The sequence below is a fragment of the Rhinopithecus roxellana genome, chromosome 19 (assembly GCF_007565055.1).
Source record: "Rhinopithecus roxellana isolate Shanxi Qingling chromosome 19, ASM756505v1, whole genome shotgun sequence".
NCBI lineage: Eukaryota > Metazoa > Chordata > Mammalia > Primates > Cercopithecidae > Rhinopithecus > Rhinopithecus roxellana.
Genome location: NC_044567.1, coordinates 32,716,197 through 32,738,425, shown reverse-complemented (window position 1 = coordinate 32,738,425; position 22,229 = coordinate 32,716,197). Strand labels below are relative to the sequence as shown.

The 22,229-nt window shown below is 53.5% G+C and overlaps 1 protein-coding gene across 1 annotated transcript; it reads right to left on the bottom strand.

The window, feature by feature from the left end:
• Window positions 1–1,335: 1,335 nt before the first annotated feature.
• LGALS3BP (galectin 3 binding protein) lies at window positions 1,336–12,633 on the bottom strand. The gene is given in 5 exon segments (XM_010381936.2): window positions 1,336–2,777; window positions 3,040–3,292; window positions 4,713–4,844; window positions 5,853–6,044; window positions 12,489–12,633. Coding segments are annotated over 5 exon segments (1,731 nt in total). The 5' UTR covers window positions 12,514–12,633; the 3' UTR covers window positions 1,336–1,648.
• Between the last annotated feature and the right edge of the window lie 9,596 nt (window positions 12,634–22,229).

Sequence of the window (22,229 nt, the reverse complement as noted above, 5' to 3'; positions counted from 1 at the left end):
CCTTGCAGGCAGGACCCATGGGGCTCAGAGTTCCCTGGCAGGAAGACTCCAGTTACCTTCCCTGGCCCTGAGATGCCAGGGAGCGCAGAGCAGAAGAGAAGAGAGCTGCTGTGGTCCTGGGACTGACTCGAGAAACCGAGGCTATGATTCTGGTCTTTGCCACGTCTGCCACGCCTCTACCCTGACATCGCTTTTCCTTCTTCTTCCTGAGCTCTTTGTGGTTCATCCCCAACAGTGATCTTGGCGGTGGTCCACGGTGCAATGTGGCCCCTTGGTTGCTAAAAATGTCAATAGGATCAAAATAGAAGTGGAGGAGGTAGGTCGGGCAGACTGGCTCATCCCTGCAATCCCAGAACTCTGGGAGGCTGAGGCGAGCAAAGTGCTTGAGCCCAGGAGTTCGAGACCAGCTTGGGCAACATGGCAAAACCCCAACTCTACTAAAAATACAAAAAAAAAAAAAAAAAAAAAGAAAAAAAGAAAAAAACATTTAGCCAGACCTGCTGGCGCACATCTGTAGTCCCAGGTACTCTGTAGTCCCAGAGACTGAGGCAGGAGAATCGCCTGGGCCCAGGAGGCAGAGTTTGCAGTGAGCCAAGATCGCCACGATCTCTTCCGGAGACCCAATCGCCCCGCCAGAGGTGCAGCCCTGACCTTGCTGCCTCAGCACCCTTCCCTTCCCGTCGGACGTGAGCAGGAGGTAGTGCTCACAAAAGCACACCCGCCTATAGTCTGGTTGCGGCGGCTCACGCCTGGAATCCCAACACTTTGGGAGGCCGAGGTGGGTGGATCACCTGAGGTCAAGAGTTCAAGACCAGCCTGGCCCACATGGTGAAACCCCGTCTCTACAAAGATACAAAAGTTAGCCGGGCATGATGGCGGGTGCCTGTAGTCCCAGCTACTCAGAAGGCTGAGGCGGGAGAAGTGCTTGAAACCAGGAGGTGGAGGTTGCAGTGAGCCAAGATCGCACCACTACGCTCCAGCCTGGGCGACAGAACAAGATTCCGTCTCAAAAATAAATAAATAAAATAAAATAAAGCACACCCACCCAGATAAGGGGTGAGGGCACCCGTCACAGCCGGACTTTCATGAACACACACACGCCTATGCCCACGCAATCACACACCCATGTGCACGCGTGCAGTGACGCGCACCCTCCTGCTCGCGTCCCACTGTGTCACTGCTCCGGACTGGGAGGTATGCTTCCTGTTCCATCTTCCCCGCTAGCCAGTAGCTTCACAAGGACAGGGACTCTGCCTCATTCCCTGTCCCCCAGAGCCTGGCACACCTGATGTCTAAACACGGTATAGACCCAACAACACTTTCTGTACAAACAAATGTAGGAATCACAATGTCATTTTAATGACCTCAGACCAGTGACAAGGGCAGACTGACCAGGGGCTGTGGGGGGACCCCAGAGCGACCTCGAGGGCGCCCTGGTGCTCACCACCTGGAACCTGGTGAGGCAGTGGGAGAACTCCTGGCGTACACGAGTGGAAGTCGTCTTGAAGCTGAGCGCTCAGGGGAGTAGGGGGACATCTGGTGGACGGTTGTTGATGATTGTTGCAGAGAGGAAGGAAGCCAAGGAGGGGAGCCTGCAGTGAGGGCGTCCTGGGGTTCTCAGGTTCTTACCACCCTTGGGCCACGCCATCTAGTCCACACCCGAGGAATTGGTCAGGTAGAAGGGGCAGATGACCATGCGGAAACTGTTGAAGTGCCCTGCTGGGCAGGGGAAGAAGGAGGTGCTCTTGGAGCTGTTGGTGTCCAGGGCACTGGGAATCGCAGCCTTCCAGCCCTCGACATCGGTGACGTCTGCCACAAAGAGGCCTTCGTAGAGCATCGGGGCTTTGTTTTCGTAGGCAATGGTGCGATCTGAGCCGCCAGACTTGGTGAGGCCCAGGACGGGGAGCTCGTTGGAGGAGCAGGAGAAGGCGTAGTCCCAGCAGCTCTGAATGGTGGAGAGGTAGACCAGGGACCAGGACACCCTCTTGTCCTGGAAGAGGAAGCTGGGGTGTTGTGGGGTCTGGAAGGACTGGTAGGGGTAGTATCTGTAGTCAGAGGAGGCTTGGAAGTAATTAGAAGAATATTTGACCAAAGGTCCCCGTCTGGACTGATAGACCAGCTGTGAATTCCGTGCACTCCAGGAACTGTCCGTCACAGAGGCGCTCCAGGTGGGCGAGGTGTAAATCCGGGGCTTGTAGGCGCCTTCGGTGAGGTTCAGGCCTTTGTACCGGGCCAGCAACTGGAAGGGCACAGTGTGGAATTCCAGGGCCTGCAGAGTGTTCCTCTGGAACAGGGCCTTGTGGCTCCGGTACAGGGTCAGGTTGAACTGCAGCTCAAAGAGCTCCTCAGGGAGCATCATAGGGAAGCTGACCTTCTCCACCAAGCCCTCCACCTCCTCACGGGAGGCGCGCTTCCCCCAGCTCCAGGTGTCCACGGCCTTCAGTAGGGCCAGCTCGCTGGGCACCACCAGGTCGCTCCTGGGCAGCAGCATCTGGAGCAGGTCTGTGGGGACACTGGGCCAGGCCTCGGCCTGTGTCAGGGCCTCGAAGTTCCAGGCCAGGAACTGCAGGCAGAGCTTCTCCAGCAGGGTGTCCTCTGTGGCTAGTGCATAGGCATACAGGTCCAGGGGCGTCTGGAACGAGGGGTCCTGGGGGAGGAGGATGGCAAAGAGGCTCGCACAGTAGCCCTGCAGCTGCTTGGCCCCATAGGCAGAGGCCAGCTTGTGGAAGCACTTGACCGACGACAGGGCGAAGTCGATCCTTCAGGAGTAGAAGTACCTGGGGAGAAAGAGGGAGAGCGGATGCTGGCCCCACAGGACAACAGGGGAGCCCCGAGCCTGCCTGTCCAACACAACCACCTGAGTGTGCACAGCGTGGGAGTGAGCATGCGTGTGTGTGCAACTGCGTGAGTGCACGTGTGACAACGGTACATGTGCATGCAAGAGTGTGTGCAGGTGTGCGTGTGTGTGGGTGTGCTTCTGAAGCGGGGAGGAGGACAAAGCCCCTGGCAGCCCCAAAGCCTGAGGACGAGACGGCTCACCTGAGAAAGTCCCTGACCATGGGCACACACTCGGCATCCACACTCATGGTGACATTGCTGCCTGGCTCCTTCCACAGGGCCTGGGCCTCCAGGTTGGCAGTCAGGATGACCGTGTGGCCACAGAAGCCCAGGGCGTCCTCGCCCTGCACACTCACGCTGATGGACAGGTCGCAGCCCTGCTGGCTATCAAAAATCTGGCCAAGGGCTTCCGAGAGCTCCCTGGAGAGGTCCAGGGAGTGGGTGCTCCTGGTTTCTAAGAAGGGGCAGGAGGGAAGGAGGCTGCATTAGGAGCCGGGACGCTGCTACTCTCTGGGGTCAGCGTCTTCATCTGAAAGTGGGGGATTCGTAGCTGCCTCATTCACTCTGGAAGGCTCCTGGGAAGATGAGGGACAGGAGAGACCGAAAGTGTCGGATCCCTGGGCCGTGAGGCCCCATCCCTTCCAGCCCTGGGGAACAAGAGCAGCTGGGACCTGGCCAAGCCTGTCCAGGCCCCCGCTTTAGGCCCTCTGCTCTGTGCTGTTCCCTGATTCAGGCAGCAGCTCTGCAGGGAGACTTGGTGGTGCTGACTCTGGGGCCCTACTCCGCAGCCTCAGTCATCAACCACCACTGACACTGCCCTTCTCAAACCCAAACCACTGCCTGCTTAGATGGCCTAAAAAGTGAGGGTCCTGTGGCAACCCCATTTTAGAATGCTGGGAGTCCTCGAGCAGCCTCCTGTTGGGGACAAGACCTACAGAAGTCATGAGAGGCTCCCAGGTCAGGGGTCAGTGTGGTGTACCCTCTCCCCTTCTTTGAGCCCCTCTCAAAGCCTAACTCAAAACGAAATCCCATAGTTTTTTCTGTCACAAATATAATAGGTTTGAATAACCATGACCTTTCAACCAGGTGGGCTTGCCCTGGGCCTCCTAAAACCTGAGCCACCGCAGGACCCCCAGCTGCCTCCCACCTGCATGCCTTACCACAGCTCTCCTGCCCCCGGGGCTTTTGTCCGGCACGCACAGCCCCGCGTGCTCCCCCTGGCCTCCCCCGGCCCCCGACAGTCCCATGGCGTCTCCTGGGCTTCCCACACTGTGAGTCCAGGCTTGGCTCCAGCCATTTGTCCATCCCATGTGGGCACAGGGGCTCCCTGGGATTCGACCCCTCCTGCCTTAGGGGCCTCCAGCTCCTGGCAAAGGGCGGTAGGAAGTGCCCAGGCTGTCGCGTGCAAGCCCAGATCCAGGGACTCCAACCCACAGAGCAGCCTGGGTTCCCTCCAAACCGGGCTGGGTTGGGGGAAGCAGGCTGGGGCGGCGAGTAGTCGGGCCTCCCTCTGCCAGGATGGGCTGGAGCCTGTCGCATGCTGTGAAGTGTGTTTCCGAGCGGGCGCTGGCATTTCAGGTCAGGCTGGAGCCAGGTGTCCTGCTCACTGAAACTGTGGCTCCCTGCCCCACACTCGGGTTCCGCATGGAGACGTGGTGGTTCTGGGTGTTTCTCCAGAAGGAGCTGGGGAGGAGTCTGGGACTGTTGGACTGGGAGCTGGTGGGCTCTTTGGACATCTGGGACTCTCCATGCGGAGTGGGCAGGTGGTAGTGGAAGGAACCTTTGCGTGCTTCGTGTGTGTGTGGGTGGTGCCGGGAGGGGCAGGGGCCACGGGACCCCAGGGCACACTGGGGCGTCTGCAGGGAGGTGCTCACCATTGGTGCAGACCACACCAGCATCTCTCTCGTGCCTGCAGTTGCTCTTCAGCCAGCCCAGGGACTTGCAGTCGGCCAGCGAGGCCTCGGTTCCCATGCACTGGACCTCGTCCAGCATGATGGGGCCTGATCCTGTGGACACAGCAGACGGCAGGGCTGGGGGCGTGATGACTACACCTAGGAGTCCCACAGTGAGACTCAGCCCTTTGTTCCCCGCCCCAGCCGTGCGGGTCCGTCTGCATACAGGTCTTCACCGGCGAACCATGGTGGATATTCCAGCAAGGGCTAGGTTGGCGATTGCAACGTCAGGCCATAAACTTAGCCTTCATGCTTATAAAGCCTACTGGCTCCTTCAGTGACATCACGTTCATGTACAGTAATTGCGTGCCTATCCCTGCAACATCAGGCTCACATACTGTAATTGTGTGACTATCCCTGCTGCTAAATAGTTGGTGGATTGTTTCTCTTTTTTTTTCCAGAATCGCAACTGCTGCGTCAGTGGAAATCTTCCTGCGTACAGACTTTTCTTTTGAGGTGAAATTGTTTCAAGAGGATAAACTCCTGGAGTGGAGTTTCTGGGCCGGATGGAACAAGCCCAGCCGAGCTCTTGAACCTGCCCAAGCACCCGCCACGGTCACCGGCCAAGTGTGGGTGAAGCAGTCCCCCCGGAAGTTGATCCACAGGGCTTCAGCGCCATCAAAAGTGTTTGCTCTTAGGCCGGGTGTGGTCATCCCAGCACTTTGGGAGGCTGAGGCGGGCGGATCACTTGACACCAGAAGTTCAAGACCAACCTGGCCAACATGGCGAAACCCCTTCTCTACTAAAAAATACAAAAATCAGCCGGGCATGATGGCAAGTACCTGCAATCCCAGCTACTTAGAAGGCTGAGGCAGGAGAATCGCTTGAACTCAGGAGGCCGAGGTTGCAGTGAGCCGAGATCGTGCCACTGCACTCCAGCCTGGGTGACAGAGCGAGACTCCGTTTAAAAAAAAAAATTCTTTGTTTGCTCTTGCTAAATGAATAGTAATCCAATTTGCATGTCTTTGAAACCCGACTGTCTTGTCTTCGGGAATTTGCCCTGCCTGGGAGCTGGCTGTGCTGTGGGTCTCGGCCTTGGAGGACGGGGACAGCAGGCCCTACCTTGCCCGAAGGCAGCTCTGCCCAGAGCCTGGGTGGCGTTCTCAAAGCCCAGGGCCCGGCAGACGACGCTGGCATCAGTCAGATCCCACAGGTTGTCGCACACAGTGCCCCACTGGCCTCTGTAGAAGATCTCCACGTGGCCCTGGTTGGTGGCGCCCCCATCGGCCAGCCGCATGTCACCATCGTTCATGCCTGCAGGCAGAGACCAGCGAGGGCCAGGCTGGGGCCTGCAGCACCCACTGCCCACACCTCCAGGACCCACGCTGTCCTGGTCTCCCCTGCTGGGCTTCTTTTCCAGGGTTTCAAGGTCCCCCGGCCTCTCCATGAGGGACACCTCCTTGAGGGAGGAGTGGAAGATACATACAGCCCTCCTGCCCCACGGAGGCTCATGAGGGACACCTCCCTGAGGGAGGAGTGGAAGATACATACAGCCCCCCTGCCCCACGGAGGCTCATGAGGGACACCTCCCTGAGGGAGGAGTGGAAGATACATACAGCCCCCCTGCCCCACGGAGGCTCATGAGGGACACCTCCCTGAGGGAGGAGTGGAAGATACATACAGCCCCCCTGCCCCACGGAGGCTAAACTCGTCTTTCCTTGTTTTAGGGGTCTCAGCCCTTCACTCCATAGACAGAACAGGGGCAGAGAAGCCCCGGGTTCTCAAGCACTGGGAATGGAGGTGGCAAGACCCCGAGGGAAGGATCGTGGGGGAATGGAGGCCCCGTGCTGACCCCTCCTGAGGGTGTCTGCAGTTTGGGGGTGCTGGCCTATGGGGGCAGCAGGCCTAGGGACCCCTGGGAGCACAGGCAGAATGTTTCCAGGGCAGAGAATGGGATTCCCACTCCACACGCGTCCTTCTGGGACTCAGCCCACTGCCACTCCAGCCCCTACAGGAGCTGACAGAGCCGGGCAGGAGCTGGGTGCCTGAATCTAGTTGGGGGTGCATCTGGCTTCCGTGGGGCCCCCGGGATGAGCATGAGCCTCCAGGGGCTCACAGTGTAAAGGATGTCAGGAAAAGCAGCCGGGACCCTCTGGAAGATTGACCTGTGTCCAAGGCCATTGACTTCACCACAGCCCCGGTGACTGCTGGTTTGACCAGCTCCTCTGGTTCCCTCTGAACAGAATGGAGGACTCCTTAGTGTCCTCTCTATAACCTGCATCTCACCTGAGCCCAGGTGAGCCCCCTGGAACCTCCAAGCCACCATCACTTGGGATACCTGGTGCTTCAAGCAGGAGAGAAGACCTGGCTAACCGCTGGGCCCCGGGCCCCAGGCAGAGCATCTCCTTGAAGCTCTGCGCAGACCCAGGCTGCAGCAGCCTTACAGACTTTTGCTTTTGGCATTTTCCAGGGGCTCAGCTCATCTTGGGTCCCTGCGACCAGCAACCACACCCAGAAGAGCCTCGGAGGGGCCATGGCTGTGCTTGGATGCCCAGATCCTGCTGCAGACAGAAGTGGCGGAGTGAGGCACGGGAGCCAGGTGGCCCGAAGCCCGCGGACCAGCCTGCCCATTAACCCTTCAGCCCGACCTGGGCTGTGTGGCAGGCGGGATCCCTCTCCTGCAGAGCCCACTATGGTCCCAGTAAGTGGGATGGGTGCTATGGAAGCGCCCCGCAGGGGCCCCTCACTTGGTCTGCAGCATGCTCCTGGAAAGATGTGTAAGACTTGGCTAGATGAAGGGGTGGGCTGGGGGTACCCCCCGGCAGTTAAGGACAGCAAGAATCGGTGACTAGAGGCAAGTGAGCTCATCTTTAAAAACCAGGCCCCGGGCAAGGCTGCCACATGGGCATAGGCGGGGAGGGTGGAGAGGGAGGCGGCCATGGGCACAGGCCCAGGTCGGGAGGCTGGGTGAGCCTGGTTAAGATCTGGGCCTTAATCTTCAGGCAACAGACCCCTGCAGGGACTGTCCCAGAGGTCTAAGCAGGCAAAGACGAGCCTGCAGCCTGGAGAGTGGATGGGAGGGGACTCGTCAGGAGAGGCCACGGAATCTGGGCCAGGGGTGACAGATAAGCAGTAGGGAGACATATCGGGGCTCCATGGTATTCGGATGGGGAAGATAAGGGAAAAGGGTCAGGGCTGCAGCCCAGGGTGGGCCATGCTGGGGGAAGAACGGGGAGGAAATGCTGAAGTATCCCCAAGACACTGACACTCAGGCTGGGGTCGGGGAGGTCCGGGTCTCCGCCTTCTGGCCTGGTGTTCTTGCCTCCGTGTAATTTCCACGCTTTTGTCTTCGCCTGCCTCCCTCCCCCACACCCTGCCAATGGAGAGACAGTTATGGTTTCTCTGGTTCGGTAAGAATCCTGTGACACCTGACACTGTCCCCTCAGTTCAGCAAGCCAGGGGCAGGCCTCTGGGTGGCACTGCTGTGGGCACCGGCTGGGAGTCTGGGCCTGGTGACCTTGAGGCTGCTCAGAGGGGGCCTGGTGGACGGCTGCAATGGCATCCCCAGAGCTAGTCGGAAGCACAGTCATGGCTGGCCTCGCCCTAGCCTCTCTGCATGGGAGTCTGCATGAACAAGCGCCATGGGACCTGGGTGCCCTGGCTGGTGAGAGCTTTGTTCTGGGACTCACGCTCACTGGCACTGCGCAGCCACCCCTTGTCAGGGCTCTCCCCAGGCACCACTAGAGGCCTTACCATGACCCTGAGAACCACCTTAGTTACGCCCCACCTTACAAGTGAATGATCTGACACCCAGAGAGGCAAACAGGCCCCACGTCCACAGCTGGTGAGCCACAGGCAGGGGGTCTGCTCGGTGGAGCCCACCTCTCCTCCCTGCGTCAATGTCAGTAGATGGCTAAAGGGGCCAGGGTGTGACCGCTTGTCCCGTGTGCTGGGGACTGTGCTTGTTTTAGCACTGAAGTTTCCCTGTGTCCTGGGAAACCCTCAGTCCCAGGCACGCCGGTATGGGTGGACGCCCTCTCCACTTCTGCCCCCAGCCACTTCACTCTGCTACAGCCACCAGGTTTGTCCGTCCTGGGAGAGTAACTCAGGGCCTTGGAAAAATGGTCAAGTGACCAGGCGCGATGGCTCATGCCTGTAATCCTAGAACTTTGGGAGGCTGGGGCAGGTGTATCATTTGAGGTCAGGAGTTTGAGACCAGCCTGGCCAACACGGTAAAACCCTGTCTCTACTAAAAATACAAAATAATAATAATAATAATAATAAGCTGGGCATGGTGGTGCGCATCTGTAGTCCCAGCTACTCAGGAGGCTGAGGCAACAGAATTGTTTGAATCTGACAGGCAGAGTTTGCAGTGAGCCATTGCGCTACAGCCTGGGTGACAGAGCAAGACTCCGTCTCAAAAAAAACGTGGGCAATGAAGCACCTGGCAGGTGGCGTTCTGCCCTTTGGGTAGCAGCGGCTGGCTATTTTTGCCTGATTCCTTCATACGGGGAGTTGAGATCCAGCTGCCTGTGTTGGCCCCTTCATGCAAATCAGAAAAAAGGTGCTCTTCCGAGGAGTGGGTGCAGGCCTAGGCCAAATGCACAGGCCTGAGAGAGGGCCAACCTGAATTCCAACCCACTTGCCCTTTGGCTGGTATCCTTGTGCAGTGAGTCATCTGCCCAACTGTACACAGAGGCCCTGTGGGCCTGGGAGCTGCAATGACTGTTGCTGGGCTCAGGAGCCCTGGATCCCCAGCTCCAGGCCTATGTGCAAACAGGGAGGCATGATCCCCACTTGCCTATGTAGAGAGAGGGGTGCCCTGGCCGGGCGCGATGGCTCACACCTGTCATCCCAGCACTTTGGGAGGCCGAGGCGGGTAGATCACCAGAGGTCAGGAGTTTGAGACCAGGCTGGCCAACATGGCGAAACCCTATCTCTACTAAAAATACAAAAATTAACTGGACGTGGTGGTGCGCACCTGTAATCCCAGCTACTTGGGAGTCTGAGGCAGGAGAATCGTTTGAACCCAGGAGGCAGAGGCTGCAGTGAGCAGAGATCGCATCACTGTACTCCAGCCTGGGTGACAGAGTGAGACCCTGTCTCAAAAAAAAAAAAAAAAAAAAAAAAAAAAAGAGAAAAGAGAGAGAGGGGTGCCCGCCTGAGAGCTGCAGGCAGGAGCTTACCTGGCTGGGGCAGCTGCTATGGCTGTGCTGGAGCCCCCTCACTTCCAGCCACAGGTGCCCTCTGCAGACTGCTCCTTCGACCCAGAAGCCTCTCCCAGGGTGGAGTGTGGTCAGGCTGATCCCAGGAAATGCTTCAGAAAAGAGTCTACTTTCGATTTCTAGAAACCACCTGACATAGATGTCTTCTGAGATTGGCTGCTGCTGATACTCCCCAGGGTCCCTCTCTTTCGTCTCAGCTCTGCCTGTGGGTATCAGTGCCGGGCTGGCAGAGGCCCAAGGCGGGAGTCTGGCTGGAGCAAGGCCTGCAAGAGGACTGACAGCCACACTCAGTCGGAAATGCTGCCAGGCTGGCCGGGGGCTGGTATTTGGGGGACGGGAGGGGAAGCAGCAGAGGCTCTGGGCCCAGACAGTCTGCACCTGGTGGCAGGGCACAGAGCCTCTCTTGGTGACCTAATGGCTCTGTCCAGCTCATACCCATCCCCTTTCCTCCCACCGAAAGCCAGCGCCTCAATTGTCCCTTGGGGAGCACCCCCTCCCACTCCAGGCTCTGTGGCTCCCAGAGGGCCCCCAGCTCTTGGCCTTCAACCACCCAAGGCCTGGCTGTCTGAGCCCTGCGGGGCTCCCTGGGCCACACTACTGGTTTCAGGGTGGGGCTGTGAGCCCAGCCAGCTGGTGAGAGCCGGCTTCCGACTGAGAGGATGTGGGCCCAGGCTGCTGGGGCCCACGGGACAGAGCAGAGGGAAGCAGGCATCCTCCGGCCTGAGCTCCTGGGTCCAACTGGCCTAATCAGTGGTCAAGCCTGGGCTTCACCCGCTCAGTGAGGCAATCAGCAGCCTCTCTTGTTTCTGTCACTTGCACCCAGTGATTCTGGACGAGCCTTGGGATGTGCCCAGGCCTCTGACCAGTGGTTCTCAGCCTGGGCTGGACAGAAGAATCATTGGGGAGTTTTACAAACTCCTAATGCCCAGACCCAGGAAGTCACCATCTCTGGGAGTGGGGGACAGGCAGGGGCATTTCAAAAGCCCCCAGGCAGTCCCACCGGGTGGAAAGTCCTGGTTCTCTGGCAGCTCAGAGTCCGAGACAGCCAGCCCAGAGGTCAGAGAATTCAATGACTATTTCCCTCAAGACGCGAGGTTATAGGCAGCTGCACGGTTTGCCTAATCCTGTCCAGAGGAGCTGTGAAGACCCAGGGGCAGATGCAGCTGGAAATAGAACTGGCAGAGCAGGCTGTGGGGAGTTTAAAAAATCTCATCCGGATTAAGGGCCTCAGTGCACAGAAACCCCAGCATCATCCCTTCTCAGCAGCGCTAATGACTTCTGCCCAAGTGGCCAGGGAAGGACAGGAGTGCTGAGGACAGGAGGGCATCTCTGGGAAGTGCTGGGAAATGTTTTAAAACTCAGATGCTGAATCTTTAGCCCCAGAGCCCGGGAAAGTCCTGAGCCATCCAGGCAGGTAAAATGGAAGACCCAGAGGCCTCCTTGTGGAATCAGAGCACCAGTATCTACTCCCCTGGGGCTCACAAGGCCTTTCCGGTGTGCGATGACCAGGGGGTGGTGGGAAGCGCTAGCAGGGGACAGGCAGCGGACAGGCAGCTCAGTTCTGAGAAGACAGCTGGGTGAGAGCCTCAGATTTGTGTGGACAGAACTGCTGTCATCAGGAAGCCACTCCCAAGACACGGTGGGGAAAATGCTGGGCGTTTTCAGAGATGAGAATGGTTAACTGGCCTGTAAGATCATCTTTTGTGCCTCTACCCCAAACCTCTCCGCAAATAGAGGAACACTCCCTATAACAGCTAATATGGATTTCACCAGGCATTACTGTAAACCTTGCCACGAATGAACGCATTTAATACTTCCAGCCATGATGGGAAGCAGCTGCTCTTATGTTCCCTGTAACAGATGAGAAAACAGAGGCTCAACGAGGCAACATAATCGGCTAAAATTGTGCAGCTGGAAGGGAAAAAACCGGGATTTCAAATGCATCCTTTTCTTCTTTTTAAAAATTGGCTTTGTTGGCATGTAGTTTACCTGCAAAGTTTTGGCAAATGTGTAACGATAGTATCGTGACAACAATCATTACCTAGGTGTTTTAATCACTCCAGGAATTCTCTTATGCCTCTCTGCAGCCACCCCTCCCCCAGTCCCTTCCCAGCAACCACTTCTCAGCTACTGCCACTGCTGGTTGCCTTTCCTAGAATTCCCTCTATTTTGTCTTCTTTTCTAAGACACACTCTCCCTCCATTGCCCAGGCTGGAGTGCAGTGGCACGATCTCGGCTCACTGCAACCTCTGCCTCCCAGGTTCAAGCGATTCTCCTGCCTCAGCCTCCCGAGTAGCTGGGATTACAGGTGCGCCCATCACCACGCCCAGCTAATTTTTGTAATTTTAGTAGAGAAGGGGTTTCTCCATATTGGTCAGGCTGGCCTCAAACTTCTGACCTCAGGTGATCCACCTGCCTCTGCCTCCCAAAGCGCTGGGATTACAGGCATGAGGCACCACTCCTGGCCTCTAGAATTCCCTCTAAATGGAATCACACAGCATTTAATATTTTGCATGTGGCTTCTTTTACTTACCACAATGCTTTTGAGATCCATCCATGCTATCTCAACAGTCAGTAACTGGCTCCTGGTTTTGCTGGGTAGCGGCCCTCTGTATGGACAGAACACAGCTGTTCATGCATATTTGCACTGATGGACATTTGGGTCATTCCGTCTTCTGCTATTATGCGTAAAGCTGCTGGAAACATTTGGATACAAGTCTTTGTGTGAATGTAAGTATTTATTTTGTATAAATACCTAGGAGCAGCATTACTGGGTCATATGGTAAATACATGTTTACCTTTTTAAGAAACTACCCAGCACTTCAGGAGGCTGAGGTGGGTAGATCACGAGGTCAGGAGTTCAAGGCAGCCTGGTCAAGATGGTGAGACCCTGTCTCTACAAAAAAATATAAAAATTAGCCAAACATAGTGGTGGGTGCCTGTAATCCCAGCTATTCGGGAGGCTGAGGCAGGAGAATTGCTTGAACCCAGGAGGCAGAGGTTGCAGTGAGCTGAGACTGTGCCACTACACTCCAGCCTGGGCGACAGAGTGCAACATCTTCTCAGAAAAAAAAAAAAAAAAAAAAGAAAAAGGAAAAAAGAAAGAAACTGTTTTCCAAAGTTGCTGAAACATTTTGCGTTTTTGCTAATAGTTTCTTCGTGTTCCAGTGGCTCTAAATCATCACCAATACTTGCTATTGTCAGTCTTTCAATTTCATCCATTCTGGAGGGCATGTAGTGAAGTTTCTTTGTGGTTATAATGACGAATGATATTGAGCATCTTTATGCTTCTCAGTCATTCACACCATCTCTTTGGCAAAGCAACTGTTCAAATCTTACGCACATTTGAAAACTGGCTTGTTTGTTGTGTAAGTTCTTCATATATATTCTGTTCCTGTAGCAGATGTATGATTTACACATTTTGTTTTTTTTAACGAAAAGCTTGCTTTCCATTATCTTTTTTTTTTTTTTTTCCTGAGACAGAATCTCGCTCTGTCCCCCAGGCTGGAGTGCAGTGGTGCAATCTTGGCTCACTGCAACCTCTGCCTCCTGGGTTCACGCCATTCTCCTGCCTCAGTCTCCTGAGTAGCTGAGACTACAGGCACCTGCCACCATGCCAGCTAATTTTTTGTATTTTTTTTTAGTAGAGATGGGGTTTCACCATGTTGGCCAGGATGGTCTCAATCTCCCGACCTCATGATTCGCCTGCCTCGGCCCTACAAAGTGCTGGGATTATAGGCGTGAACTACCGTGCCCGGCCTTCTGTTTTTTTTGAGACGGAGTCTCACTCTGTTGCCCAGGCTGGAGCGCAGTGGCTCTATCTCGGCTCTCTGAAAGCTCCGCCTCCCAGGTTCACACCATTCTCCTGCCTCAGCCTCCCAAGTAGCTGGGACTACAGGTGCCCACCACCTCGCCCGGCTAATTTTTTTGTATTTTTAGTAAAGACGGGGTTTCACCGTGTTAGCCAGGATGGTCTCAATCTCCCGACCTCGTGATCCGCCCGCCTCGGCCTCCCAAAGTGCTGGGATTACAGGCGTGAGCCACCGCGCCGGGATGCTTTTCATTATCTTAACGGTGTTTCCTGAAGAGCAAAGTTTTATTTTTATTTATTTATTAATTATTTATTTATTTTGAGATGGAGTTTGGCTCTTGTTGCCCAGGCTGAAGTGCAATGGCACAAGTTCGGCCCACTGCAACCTCTGCCTCCTGGTTCAAGTGATTCTCCTGGCTCAGCCTCCTGAGTAGCTGGGATTACTTGGGAGGCTGCATCACCACACCTAGCTAATTTTTATATTTTTAGTAGAGACAGGGTTTCACCATGTTGTTCAGGCTGGTCCCGAACTCCTGACCTCAGGTGATCTGCCTGCCTCAGCCTCCCAAAGTGCTGGGATTAGAGGTGTGAGGCACCGTGCCTGGCAGAGGAAAGGTTTTGAATTTGGATGAAGCTCAATTTGTCATTCTTCTGCTGTCAGATCTATGAAATCTTGGCCTAACCCTAGGTCACAAAGGTTTTCTCCTGTCTTCTAGGAGTCTGGTACTTTTAGCTGTTATATCTGGGTCTCTAGTCTTTCCTGAGCGAATTTTGAGTATGGTGGGAGATAAGGGTTGAAGTCATTTGTTCCCATAGAGAACAGAGTTGTGAAAGGAAAATATCTTGGGCCCCAAAATCACCAGCTAAAGGGAAAAGTGAAGCTGGGGCTGCTTAGGGCCAACTTGCCTTCCATTCTATTCAGTCACCCTCTGCTCGCCGAGCGCGGTGGCCACGCCTGGAATCCCAGCACTCTGAGAGGCCGAGGCGGGCGGATCATGAGGTCAGGAGATCGAGACCATCCTGGCTAACATGGTGAAAACCCGTCTCTACTAAAAATACAAAAAATTAGCTGGGCGAGGTGGCTCCTGCCTGTGGTCCCAGCTACTTGGGAGGCTGAGGCAGGAGAATGGCGTGAACTCGGGAGGCGGAGGTTGCAGTGAGCTGAGATGGCGCCACTCACTCCAGCCTGGGCGACAGAGCCAGACTCCGTCAAAAGAAAAAAAAAAGAAGAATGCCACCATTTGTCTCTCATCTACCTGTGACCTGGAAGCCCCCTCCCCACTTGGAGTTGTCCTGCCTTCCCAGACTGAACCAATCTTCATTTTACATGTGTTGATTGATGTCTTAATATCTCCCTAAAATGTATAAAACCAAGCTGTGCTCCCACCACCTTGGGCCCACATTGTCAGGCCCTCCTGAGGCTGTTGTCAGGGACACCCACGTTCTCAACCATGGCAAAATAAACTCTAAATTAACTGAGTCCCACTGAGCATGGTGGCTCACGCCTGTAATCCCAGCACTTTGGGAGGCCAAGGAGGGCAGATCACTTGAGGTCAGGAATTCAAGACCAGCCTGGCCAACATGGTGAAACCCCATCTCTACCAAAATATAAAAAATGAGCCGGGTGTAGTGGTGCACACCTGTAATCCCAGCTACTCGGAAGGCTGAGGCAGGAGAATCCCTTAAACCTGGGAGGCAGAGGTTGCAGTGAGCCAAGATCACGCCACTGCACTCCAGCTGGCAACAGAGAGAGATTCTGTCCCACACAAATAAATAAAATAAATTAACTGAGACCTGTCTCAAGTTTTCGGGGTTCACAGAGTTGTCCCAGCACCAAAAATCCTTTTGGGAAGACCATCTTTTGAATTTCAGGTGAATTGCACTAGCTCTTCTGTCAAAAGTCAAGGGGCCACATCCATAAGGGTCTATTTCTGGGCCCTCTTCTGTCTCATTCATCGGCATCTGTTTTTCTTATGGCAATGCTGCACTGTTTTGATTACTTGTAGCATTATAGGAAGTCTTGAAGCCAGATAGTGTAAGTCCTTCCACTTTGCTTTCCTTTTTCAAAATCAAGTCTTTAGACCCATGACGATGTATACTGCTTTACTCCTTTGGGTCTTTGATTTTCTTTTTTTTTTTTTTTTTTTGAGACGGAGTCTCGCTCTGTCGCCCAGGCTGGAGTGCAGTGGCCGGATCTCAGCTCACTGCAAGCTCCGCCTCCCGGGTTCACGCCATTCTCCTGCCTCAGCCTCCCAAGTAGCTGGGACTACAGGCGCCCGCCACCTCGCCTGGCTAGTTTTTTGTATTTTTTAGTAGAGACGGGGTTTCACCGTGTTAGCCAGGATGGTCTCGATCTCCTGACCTCGTGATCCGCCCGTCTCGGCCTCCCAAAGTGCTGGGATTACAGGCTTGAGCCACTGCGCCTGGCCTGATTTTCTTCATCAGTGTTTCGTAGTTTCAGGATGGAGATGTCACACATCTTTTGTTAGACGTACAGCTAACTATTTCCTGATTTTTGGTGCTACTGTAATTGACAATGTTAAAAAATTTTTCAGTTTCTAGTTGTTCATTGCAGTTATAATAAAGTTAAATTTTGCATGTGGAATTAATATATTAATATGTTAAATTTAACATATTAATTATTAAATTTAGTATGTGTAGTTCTGTGGTTTTTTTTGAGACAGAGTCTTGCTCTGTTACCCAGGTTGGAGTGCAGTGGTACAAATACTGCTACCTGCAGCCCCAACCTTCTGGGCGCAAGTGATCCTCCCACTCAGGCTGCCATGTAGCTGGGACCACAGGCATGCGCGACCACATCCAGCTAATCTTTACAATTTTTTGTAGAGGGTCTTGCTGTGTTGCCCAGGCTGGCCTTGAACTCCTGGGCTCAAGTGATTCTCTTGTCTCAGCCTCCCAAAGTGCTGGGATTACAGGTGTGAGCCACCGTACCTAGCCTCAGAGCTATTTTTTGAAGATTTCTTTTTTTTTTTTTTTTTTGAGATGGAGTCTCGCTCTGTCGCCCAGGCTGGACTGCAGTGGCCGGATCTCAGCTCACTGCAAGCTCCGCCTCCCGGATTTACGCCATTCTCCTGCCTCAGCCTCCGGAGTAGCTGGGACTACAGGCGCCCGCCACCTCGCCCGGCTAGTTTTTTGTATTTTTAGTAGAGACGGGTTTTCACCATGTTAGCCAGGATGGTCTCGATCTCCTGACCTCGTGATCCGCCCGCCTCGGCCTCCCAAAGTGCTGGGATTCCAGGCGTGAGCCACCGCGCCCGGCCTTTTTTGAAGATTTCTTAGGCTCGTCTAGCTAGTCAAGCTTGTCACTGGCGAATAAAGACAGTTTTATTCCTTCTTTTCAAATCTGAACAACTTTCTTGTTTTCTTTTGCACCAATAGGATGACGAATAAAAGTGATGAGAGCAATGTCAGTTTCCTGGGTTTGGTAAATGTACTGTACTTAGGTAATCAGTACATTGGAGGGAGCCATATGAATGCTACACAGAAACACAACCGCTGGCCCCGCTTATCTGCGGTTTCGCTTACTGCAGTTTCAGTTACCCGCGGTCATCTGAGGTCTGAAAATATTAAATGGACGATTCCAGAAATAATTCATAACTTTTAAATTGTACACTGTTCCTACTGGGATGAAATACTGTGCCATCCTGCTCCTTCCCTTCTTCATCACAAGGGCGAGTACAGTACCGTAAGATATTTAGAGAGACCACATGCACATAACTCTTATTTCAGACTATTGTTCTGATTGTTCTATTTACTGTGCTACTGTTAATCTCTTACTGTGTCTAATTTATGAATTAAGCTTTCTTGCAGGTATGAATGTAGAACCATAAATTCCATACTATCTAGGGTTTCAGGCATCCACTGTGGGTCTTAGAATGTATCCCCCACAGATAAGGGGGATGTAAACCAAAAAGTGTCTGAGACAGTTCTCAACCAATTACTTTTGCCAAGGTTAAGGACAAGGCCAGGGAGGCAAAACAAAAACGTGACAAAATACGGAATCACTGAAACAATCTGTGATCTGTGCCCGTCTCCAGAGGTGACTTTGAGGGCTTCCATATTTAAAGGGGAAATGCAGGCTGGAGGGGGAAGAGGGAGGGTCCGGTCCTAGTGCTGCCTCCACGGGTTGCAAAAGAGGAGCAGGCAGGGGAACAGTCAAGGGTGTATTCATCTGGTGCTCAGTTAACTGGCACTTCACATAAGATAAGGTGAGCACAGTAGCTACCTGCAGTTTTTAGCCTTTCCTCTGTCCCTATCTGCTTAGGAACAAAAGGAAAGGCAGCTGCTTGCATGACTCAGCTCTCAGCTTCACGGCTTTTCCTATTGGCAGAGTGAACTGGGGTTTTTATTTTCCTTTCACAGGACCTACTGCATTTTTGCAACCTCTATGTGGTTCAAAATTTAATTTCAGGCCGGGCGCGGTGGCTCAAGCCTGTAATCCCAGCACTTTGGGAGGCCGAGACGGGCGGATCACGAGGTCAGGAGATCGAGACCATCCTGGCTAACACGGTGAAACCCCGTCTCTACTAAAAATACAAAAAAACTAGCCGGGTGAGGTGGCGGGCGCCTGTAGTCCCAGCTACTCCGGAGGCTGAGGCAGGAGAATGGCGTAAACTCGCGGGCAGAGCTTGCAGTGAGCTGAGATCCGGCCACTGCGCTCCAGCCCAGGCGACAGAGCAAGACTCCGTCTCACAAAAAAAAAAAAAAAAAAAAAAAAAAAAAAAATTTAATTTCAAAGGAAAAAATGGTGGGGAAAAAAGTGGTGAAAACAGACACTCTTGCCTTGTTCCTTAGGGGGAAGGCATTCCGTGTCTGACCATGAAGTAGGAGCTTAGCTGCGAACTTCTCACCAGTGCCCTTCATCGGGTTAAGGACGTTCTCTAAGGGGTTTTTTGGCTTTTTGTTTAGAATTGGATTGGGTGATTGGGTGTTAGATTCTGTCAAATGCTTTTTCTATATCTTTTGAGATTATCATGCTTTCCCCGCCCACTTTTTTTTTTTTTTTTTTTTTTTTTGAGATGGAGTCTCACTCTGTCACCCAGGCTGGAAAGCGATGGCATGATGTCGGTTCACAGCAACCTCCGCCTCTCAGGTTCAAGCGATTCTCCTGCCTCAGCCTCCCAAGTAGCTGGGACTATAGGTGCGCCCCACCACGCCCAGCTAAGTTTTGTGTTTTGTGTTTGTGTTTCATGTTTCACCATGTTGGCCAGGCTGGTCTCGAACTCCTGACCTCAAATGATCTGCCCACCTCAGCCTCCCAAAATGCTGGGATTACAGGCGTGAGTCATCACACCCTGCTCCCTTTTTAGTCATTAATATGAATTTCATTGATTGATTTCAGAATATTGAACTAACCCTGTATTCCTAGAATAAACCACACCTATCGTGAAGTATTCTTGTCAGAGGCGTTTGAACCAGAGCCACTCCATCTTGAACAGGGTCTGGGTGAAATATGGCTGAGACCTGCTGGGGTGCATTCCCAGGAGGTTTAGGCATTCTTAGTCACTGGAGACAGAAGTTTGGAACAAGATACAGGTCATACCTCGCTGATAAAACAGGCTGACCGGGTGCAGTGGCTCACACCTGCAATCCCAGTGCTTTGGGAGGTCGAGGTGGGCGAATCACGAGGTCAGAAGTTCGAGACCAGCCTGGCCAACACGGTGAAACCCCATCTCTACTAAAAACATAAAATTTAGCTGGGCGTTGTGGTGCATGACTGTAATCCCTGCTACTCAGGAGGCTGAGGCAGGAGAATCGCTTGAGTCCTTGAACCTGGGAGTCAGAGGCTGCAGTGAGCCAAGATTGTGCCACTGCACTCCAGCCTGGGCGACAGAGTGAGACTCCATCCAAAAAAAAAAAAAAAAAAAAAAAAAAAAAAAAAGACCTCCTTAGCACAGATTAGCAAGCCAAATTCAGCAATAATCAAAAAATTAGAATGTTACCGGAAAGGGGTCCTGATTCAGGTCACCAAGAGAGGGTTCTTGGACCTCACACAAGAAGGAATTCTGGGCAAGTCCATAAAGTGACAGTAAGTTTATTAAGAAAGTAGTCCAGGCACGGTGGCTCACGCCTGTAATCCCAACACCTAGGGAGGCTGAGACGGGCGGATCACAAGGTCAGGAGTTGGAGACCAGCCTGACCACATGGTGAAATCCCATCTCTACTAAAAATATAAAAATTAGCCGGGCGTGGTGGTGCATGCCTGTAATCCCAGCTACTCAGGAGGCTTGAGGCAGGAGAATCACTTGAACCCAGGAGTCGGAGATTGCAGAGAGCCAAGATCGTGTCACTGCACTCCAGCCTGGGCAATGGAGCGAGACTCCATTAAAAAAAAAAGAAAAGGAATAAAGAATGGCAACTCCAAAGGCAGAGCAGCTCTAGGGCTGCTGATTGTCCCTTTTTATGGTTATTTCTTGAGGACATGCTAAACAAGGGGTGGATTATTCATGCCTCCCATTTTTAGATCATATAAGGTAACTTCCTGATATTGCCACGGCATTTGTCATGGTGCTTGCAGGAGCGTAGCAGTGAGGACGTCCAGAGGTCACTTTCATCACCACTTGGTTTTGGTGGGGTTTAGCTGGTTTCTTTACTGCAGCCTGTTTCGTTGTTGTTGTTGTTTTTTGAGATGGAGTCTCGCTCTGTCGCCCAGGCTGGAGTGCAGTAGCACTATCTCGGCTCACTGCAAGCTCCACCTCCCGGGTTCACGCCATTCTCCTGCCTCAGCCTCTGAGTAGCTGGGACTACAGGCGCCCGCCGCCACGCCCGGCTAATTGTTTTGTATTTTTAGTAGAGACAGAGTTTCACTGTGTTAGCCAGGATGGTCTTGATCTCCTGACCTCGTGACCCACCTGCCTCGGCCTCCCAAAGTGCTGGGATTCCATGTGTGAGCCACCACGCCTGGCCAGGATTTTTACATCCATGTTCATGAGGGATACTGGTATTTTTTTTTTTTTTTTTGGTAATGTATTTGTCTGGTTTTGGTATCAGTGTAGTGGTGCCCTCATAAAAGGAGCTGCAAAAGTGTTCCCAACTCCCAGAATCATGGAAGATTTTGTGTTGCTCTGGTATGACTTCTCCCTTACGTGTCTGGTACAAGTCTCCAGTGAAGCCATCCGGGCCGGGGGTTTTCACAGCATGAAGATATTTTATTTTCGCTTTAACTTTTAACAGCATGAAGGGATAACTTACCTTGAGATTTATCAATTTAAAGTGTACCGTGGCTGGGTGCGGTGGCTCATGCCTGTAATCCCAACAGTTTGGGAGGCTGAGGCGGATGGATCACTTGAGAGCAGGAGTTTGAGACCAGCCAGGCCAATATGGAGAAACCTCATCTCTACTAAAAATACAAAATTAGCCGAGCGTGGTGGCGCATGCCTGTAATCCCAGCTACTTGGGAGGCTGAGGCAGGAGAATCACTTGAACCTGGGAGATGGAGGTTGCAGTGAGCCAAGATCGTGTCCCTGTACTTCAGCCTGGGAGACAGAGCAAGACTCCATCCCCCCAAAATAAAAAAAAAAGGAAAGAAAAAAAGTATACTGGAAGACAGGATTAACATGTGGAATGAAAGAAAGTAAATCTCGGTTTTCATTCAGCTGAGGTGACCGGAGAGTCTTACATTTGCAGATAAGCTGTATGCTGGACCCAGGAGTGCGGAGCCAGCAGTCATTGCCCCTCAAGTCCCGCATGTCACAGCTTCTTAAACAGACGATCAAGAGCTTACGTGCAGTTCCTTATCCCAACCCACCTTGGCCCATGCGCCCTGGCCTTTTCTGCAACTGCTCTCCCGTGGATCCTCGCCAAGAACGCCCAGTTCTCCTTGTTGCTCAATCATGGAGTCTCTCTGGAGACCTCGCTGCCACGTGTGTCCTTCTGGAGAGGCCGCCTCCCTGCAGCGCTTTCTCAGCCAGGCTCCCAGCAGGAAAAGATGGCACCCGAATGAGAATCATCTAAGGAGGCTTCAGTGAAGGGACCGTTTGCCAGGGGTGAGAGAGCAGGGCATGCGGGCGGCACGAGGGGCCGCTGTGGCATCTGGAGCTGCTGACAGTGCAGCTGTCATACTCCAGGCCAGAAGGGACCAGGGGAGGGGGACTTGGCCCAGACACCGAGAGTGGCACCAGGGGGCTGCCTTGAGAGGCGAGTGCCAGAGGGAGCCAGGGACTCCCCCGGGGCCATCCCAGAGGGCACTGAGGAGGTTCGCTGGGTCTGGGACCCGGAGGAGGCGGGGAAGAGGAGTGAGTCTGAAGGGTAAGGTGCCGACGTGGGCACAGTTGGCCTTTCTGACTCCGCTCTCCAGGTTTTTTCTCCCTCTCTGGCTGCCCCTGTCCTGTCTCCAGTTGAGATCTTTCTTGGCCAGTGCCTGCCTCCCTGGCACCTGTGGTTTCAGTGATGGGGATTCTTCCATGTGTCCCCTGGAGTGACCTCCTCCGTTCCTGTGGATTCACC